The sequence below is a fragment of the Triticum urartu genome, chromosome 3A (assembly GCF_056163025.1).
Source record: "Triticum urartu cultivar PI428250 chromosome 3A, HENAU_Tu73, whole genome shotgun sequence".
NCBI lineage: Eukaryota > Viridiplantae > Streptophyta > Magnoliopsida > Poales > Poaceae > Triticum > Triticum urartu.
The window spans coordinates 469,915,809-469,922,929 of NC_141875.1; the positions used below are offsets into that span (position 1 = coordinate 469,915,809).

At 52.8% G+C, this 7,121-nt stretch overlaps 1 protein-coding gene across 1 annotated transcript; it reads right to left on the bottom strand.

Annotated features, from left to right (window-relative positions):
- Positions 1-3,453: 3,453 nt before the first annotated feature.
- LOC125544440 (transcription factor ABA-INDUCIBLE bHLH-TYPE-like) lies at positions 3,454-5,520 on the bottom strand. The gene has a single exon (XM_087547382.1). The coding sequence runs from the start codon at positions 5,147-5,149 to the stop codon at positions 3,770-3,772; it is 1,380 nt and encodes a 459-aa protein (XP_087403508.1). The 5' UTR covers positions 5,150-5,520; the 3' UTR covers positions 3,454-3,769.
- Between the last annotated feature and the right edge of the window lie 1,601 nt (positions 5,521-7,121).

A 7,121-nucleotide genomic window follows, 5' to 3' on the forward strand; every position in this document is an offset into this window, starting at 1 on the left:
AGAGAAGGAAGGGGGGGCGCCGGACCCCTCTCCTTGTCCTATTCGGACTAGGGGGGAGGGGCGCGCAGCCCAGCCCTGGCCACATCTCCTCTCTTCCACTGAAGCCCACTAAGGCCCATATACCTCCCGGGGGGTTCCGGTAACCTCCCGGTACTCCGGTAAAATCCCGATTTCACCCGGAACACTTCCGATATCCAAATATAGGCTTCCAATATATCAATCTTTATGTCTCGACCATTTCGAGACTCCTCGTCATGTCCGTGATCACATCCGGGACTCTGAACAAACTTCGGTACATCAAAATGCATAAACTCATAATATAACTGTCATCGAAACCTTAAGCGTGCGGACCCTACGGGTTCGAGAACAATGTAGACATGACCGAGACACGTCTCCGGTCAATAACCAATAGCGGAACCTGGATGCTCATATTGGCTCCTACATATTCTACGAAGATCTTTTATCGGCCAGACCGTATAACAACATACGTTGTTCCCTTTGTCATCGGTATGTTACTTGCCCGAGATTCGATCGTCGGTATCTCAATACCTAGTTCAATCTCGTTACCGGCAAGTCTTTACTCGTTCCGTAATACATCATCTCACAACTAACTCATTAGTTGCAATGCTTGCAAGGCTTTATGTGATGTGCATTACCGAGAGGGCCCAGAGATACCTCTCCGACAATCGGAGTGACAAATCCTAATCTCGAAATACGCCAACCCAACATATACCTTTGGAGACACCTGTAGAGCACCTTTATAATCACCCAGTTACGTTGTGACGTTTGGTAGCACACAAAGTGTTCCTCCGACAAACGGGAGTTGCATAATCTCATAGTCATAGGAACATGTATAAGTCATGAAGAAAGCAATAGCAACATACTAAACGATCGGGTGCTAAGCTAATGGAATGGGTCATGTCGATCAGATCATTCACCTAATGATGTGATCCCGTTTAGTCAAATAACAACTCTTTGTCCATGGTTAGGAAACATAACCATCTTTGATTAACGAGCTAGTCAAGTAGAGGCATACTAGTGACACTCTGTTTGTCTATGTATTCACACATGTATTATGTTTCCGGTTAATACAATTCTAGCATGAATAATAAACATTTATCATGATATAAGGAAATAAATAATAACTTTATTATTGCCTCTAGGGCATATTTCCTTCAGCCACTGCTTCAATGTCATCCATGGTTGACTCGGCATGGTTGCCCTGATTCAGATCTGGTGGCTATTCAGACCCTGTCGGTCGGGGGTGGTGGTTGCCGGCTATGTTAGAGCGACCTTCCGCGGCTCCATGACCACAGTGGTCACCGAAAGTTCTTCGGAGACGGTTAATCTCTCCAGATCTGGTTGTTGACTTTGGCGGTGAGATGCAAACTATGAACGGAGAGTTAATGCAGAGGGTTGATTGTGCAGCGGTGGTAGGCGCGCATCGCGTGTAGTTGTTGGGATCGGGGAAAAGTGGTGGCGACAACACATGACTGACTTCAATGATGGTGCTACGTGCACCCGATTTTGAGCTCTGTGGTGAAGCCTAGGTCTGATCTGAGTTGGTTATACATGGCAATTACGATGTCTTTTTTGCGTCGTTACCTTGTTAAGGGCATTGCTCGGACTAATTAATCAGGGTGAAAACCTAGATTTTGGTCTTGATAGTTGGATCCGATGACGGTGGCGCATGAGCATCGCTTCCTTCCTGAATGCATTGTTGAAGAGCTTCATCGTCCACATGGTGTCTTGAGATGGTTGGCATGGATATGGTCATTGTTACAGTTTGCGAGATCACGGATCTGAACATTGTTTTTCTTCCTTTTTTCTTGCCTACACACGTCTTTGTTCTTATATGTCTTTACTAGTTGCCTGTGTATTTTTTGTTCACGTTGGTGTTAACTGTGTGCATCCTAACTATATAGAGGCCAGGTATGTGAGTTTATAATATTTGTATTCTCTTGATGCTCCACTCTGGGCCAATAAAATCCATCCTTTATCGAAAAATAGACTGTTGGCCTTAGCCTAAAAATAATAATCATCAAAAGTTATATTCCACAATTTTTCTATCATCGGATGTTTTAAAAGGTTTTAATAATATATACTTTTGATTAACTCATTTTTTTTGTTGATCAAATGATAGTCAAAGTTTTCCTCAAAATACAAGGGCATTGTATATTGATACAGAGGGAGTACAGTTTACTTCCATTGCCACTTTATATTATTTGAACAAATATACATAACGATTGTATTTTCTTGAATTTATTTCAGACTTTTCGGCGATACTTGTTCAGTGGGAGGAGATGTTTCCGTCAACTACGGAGACATCTGTGATGATTTCGTCAATCTCAAGATGATGTACCCCTCGGTCTTTCGAAGATAACTCGTAGGATAAGGTGTGCATGCAAGCGTTCAAGGTGAGTGTATGTACGCATAAATGAGCGCATTCGTGATTTCCCCCATAGTTTTACATATAAGGTGTATATAAAAAACGAAATGCTACTAAGCTTAAAAGGTGCAGTGTCATAATTGTATAGTTGTTGAACTTTTTTGTTTTGTTGTGTTTTAGTGAGCTTAGTTGAGTAATCAAATCAGTTGGCTCCATAGCCCCCACTCTCTACACGGTGAAGCATTAGCAGTGCTTTTTTCTTATGAAAAGGATCATGTCTATTATAAAAGTTTATCAAGACGGCTCTTTTTTCTATCAACATCTTTCTATCGGCCACCGTGCTTTTAGTTACTCCTACTTCTTAATGGCACTGGATGGGAGTTGGTGATTTAGATTTCGCGACTTCGACTAATTGTGTTGAAAATGAATAGATTGAAAGTTTTTCGAAGAAAAAAAACTGATTGTAACTTGATTAAAGCGTGACGCGCGTCGGAGCATGGGTGAGTGAGTTCAGAAAAAGGCCGTGGTGCCACGGCACATCAGGTCCTCGACTGAAAGGGTTGCTGTTTAAGGTTGTTGGCGCGTAACGTCGGTCCCATTGGCCCGGTGCGCGCGCCCTGCAGCTGACTGACACATCGCCTGCCTCCGGACCACCGGTTACATCTTACATCTCCATCAACCGTGCACGACGCGAGGAGTAGCGAGCCGATCGGAGGCGGGCACACGACACGAGCCCCGGTTGTTGGGTTGCGGTCACACGATGCGACGACACCGGGCTACCAGAGGTGGCGAGGCGAGAGGCGAGTCCCGTGGTCACGCGCCGCAAGAGAAGTTGTCACAAGCAACGCGCGTGCGGCGTCACGCGAAGACGCGGTGCGGGCCGGCGACTGTCAAGTCCAGACGAGGACGTGGACGACGACCCGACGAGGAAAACTTTCAGGCCAGCGGGTGTAGGTAAAGATCTGGAACGGAGAGCGCGCGTGCGGTCGGTCAAAGTAAACCCCCACCGCCACGCACGACGCGCTCAAATTCCACGGTCTCTTCTTCAAAGAAACACGGAGTCATCCACAAGGCTGAGAATTACTGCATCTTCCTATACATAACAATTTTGCGTAGATTTGATCTACTGTGTGCTAGTAGGTGCAAATTGATAACCAGGTGCACTACATGAATCTTAGAATCTACCACTGGCAATCTGGGATACTGCCACTTGGGGAAAGGGGTTTCACCTTTTAGCCTCCCCATTGACCATTTTACCTTTCTCCTGTGCGCCACGTGGCATGCAGTCACGAGGAGCATGCTCACCTAAACTCACACTAACGGTTGACAGTTGCCTGTACGTACTACGGCACGAGCCGCGCGATTGTTACAGCTGCACGGTCACGGGGAGGGGGTGGCGCTCATCATCACCCCACGGGAAATCGCGGCCAGCACGGCCTCGGCCGTGAGCCGCTCGGGCCCCGCCGACCGCACCACGAGCGTGTGCGTGACGGTGTCGTCCGCCACCGCCATGCTCGACGCCACCACGCTCAGCTGGGAGTCCCGCATGGCGCTCAGCGGCCCGGAGATGGGGTGCGCGACGAGGGGGGTGCTCACGCGCAGCACCACCTCGTCCTGCATTGCCTTCACCTCCACGGACGGCCCGGCCTCCGCCCGCGCCGGCGCGCCGCCCCGGAGGCGCTCCTCCAGCTCCTGGATGTACGCGATGGCGTCGCTCAGCAGCGACGCCTTGTCCATCTTGGAGATCTTGGGCACCACCGCGCGCAGCGCGTAGAACCGCTGGTTCAGCTTCTCCCGCCGCTGCCGCTCCGCCTCCACGTGGTTCAGCGGCTCCTCCCGCCCGTTCGCCGGCTTGCGCCCCCGCTTCCGCGGCCTCCGCTCCTCGCCGCCCGCCTGCTTCTGCGCGCCGACGGCGTTGCTGAAGCTTATGGTCTTGGGAGGCTCCTGCTGGGGTTTCGGTTTGGCCGCCGCCGCCTCCTGCTTAGCCTGCCCGCCGAGCCGCAGCGCCCAACTGGCGTCGCTCCCCGTGGTTTGCACCGGCGGCAATGGGGGGCTGCGGGAGACGTCCTTCCCGAAGATCCTCATGCGATCGTCCGGCGCGACGGCCTCGACGTGGAAGACAGATTGGATGGCGCGCAGGACCTCGGGGTTCTCGCGCATGGCCACGGCGGAACCGAGCTCAAGGACGCCGCCCTTGCAAGGGAGGAAGACGACTGTGCGTAGGCCGGCGGACTGGGCGAGGGACGCGCGGACGTACCACCCGGGTGCGGCGGGCAGGTGGGGATCGACGGCGGCCCAGGCGTGGTGGCTGGAGGTGAGCGCGCGGCCCGGGCCGCCGGCGTCCTCGCGGAACGAGAAGTACATGGACGCCAGGAAGTACATCTCAACGCCAGTGACCCGGTCGAGGCGGAGCGCGTAGTCGGCGCCGTCCTCGTCCCCGCCGCCATACAGCGCGTGGAGCCGCAGCAGCGCGCGCTTACGCGCCAGGCTCCTGTCCGTGGCCCCGGCTTGCTCGGCCGGGCCGTCGCGGCAGTGCCCGTCGCCCCAGCCGAGCACGCCGGCGCCGGCCCGGGACTCCTGCCAGTAGATGCCGTAGGTCCAGGCTCCTCCCCGCTCGACGAGGTCGTACAGGCGCGTCTGCAGCTCGGGCGACGACGAGGCCGGGCCGTCGAGGTGCGGCGGTGTGGTGGCCAGGTGGCGCGCGGCGTCGTGGCCCAGGACGGCCGCGAAGAGCGCCGCGTCCGTGTCAGACCACGACATGCGGTGCGGCCGTGCGTGTCCTGCGAGAGCGTTGGTAGGTCTGTCCAAGAAATGGACCCGGCCAAGACGCCTTTGGTGGCTGTGGCTCTGCTCTCGGTCGGCTTGCTGGTTTTCACGGTCTGTGGTTGGTTTTATATAGAGCCGAGCCGGCTTCCGGCCCTGGATATGACAGCGGAAGCTCACGTGCGCCAAGAAGTTGATTTTCTATTCTCAAAAAAAAAGAGTTGATTTTATGGGTTGCGTTGGTCACTGGACTACAAGCTGCCACTAGTACAAGTAATAACTGTGCTCGCTGTGGTCTGTGGAGTGGATGCGCCCCCGTTAAAAACGAGACGCGGCCGTACGACAAGGAAGGAAGGGTTGCCCCGAGAGCGCACTGGCCGCCGTGTCACGTGAATCATGTTGGCAATGCATGCAGTACTGAGCAGCGAGTGAAGATTTCATGTACTAGTATGTCGGTATCGGGAGTAGGGTGAGCTGTCAGTCAATCTGTTCTAGATGCCGAGAACCTGCTGCCTGCAATGTGCTGCTACATGCATGCATCGCGTACCTTTGTTCGGCCACATCGGATGGATCATTTGCACAAGTTCGGTGTATATACGGACGGTGCCTTTTGATGGTCGGGCCGGCGAGTAATGATTTGGGGAGAGCTGGGCACAAGAGGGCGCAAACCGCACGCAAAATGGAACTCGGTGCACGCACGCACGCACCAAAAATGACACGGCAAACGCAGAGCGCCTAGTACGCGGTTTCGTCGCAGATAGCTCATATTAGCTCCAAAATTCTAGGTTCCCAAGTTAACCCAGGAGCTCAAGACGGTTGGTTAATGACTAGCCAAAATAGCCAAACATTGCTGCTACACGGCTGGGACTAGTTCGGTACGTTGGCAACTGCTCTGGACCATGCCCGCACGCTGAGACATTTCATCTGCAGCCCGGAAAGAAAACGATACTCCAATAGGAGCAAATCGAGCACGTACGCACGCACGCACGCACGGAGCTCAAGGGAACACGCGACGTTTTCACACAGAGACGTGTGTCTCCAGCAACCGCTTCCGCTGTCTGTCCGTGCATGTGCGCGTGAAAGGGAGATGCTCCTACTTGGCGGCACCTTTGGCTGTCCTTCCGTCCTGCACATATTTAAGCTTTCATTTCTACTCCCACCATTCTAAATATTTGTCCCTTTACAAATTTTAACAAATGACTACATACAGAGTAAAATGAGTGAATCTACACTTTAAAATATGTCTATATACATTTATATATGATAGTCCATTTAAAATCTCCAAAAAGACAAATATTTAGAAACAGATGGAGTACCATATATATTTTGTGCATGTGCGATGCTCTGAATAATATATCAAGGGATTTTTATTTCTATGCCCCTGGTTCATTAGTTATACCCATTTATCCCCACTATCTTAACTTTTGCTCAATTTTTCCTACTCCCTTGCCCGAAACCCTCAGAACAGGTTACAACGGACGTTGCCGTCGGGTCAATGCCTTTGACCGTTAACTCTGACGAGTGGGGCCACGTATACGTGGGCGCATGCAACTGACCGCGGTCGTGTGATAGCACGTGTCCATGGACATGCCCGAAACGTCCAACCATATAAAGAGGGGCAACCACCTCCATCGCCCCTTCCATTTTCCCCCAAATCCCCTCCCTGCCACATCGTCTTCCTCTCCCTCACCAGCGTCGTCTCGCTCTCCTCCGCTGCCTCCACCGCACCGTCTCGCTCTCCCCCACCACATCCTCTTCCTCACCTTCATCGCCTCCATCTGTTAGATGACCGAACCTCGTGGAGACGCCGGCACAGCGGCCGGAGATGTGGTGAAGCTGCAGGGCGCGGTGACCGGGGATGTCGGCGATTTCCACGGCGGTGCGGGGAAACTCGCAACCACTACGGATGTGGAGAAGGATGTGGCGGGCTCCGCCTCAGCGCTGCAGAGGGTGACGACGTCGAGTGGCG

What these genes read in the sequence shown, in the direction of transcription:
- LOC125544440 (XM_087547382.1), bottom strand. Translation starts at nt 5,149, where the DNA reads ATGTCGTGGTCTGACACGGACGCGGCGCTCTTCGCGGCCGTCCTGGGC.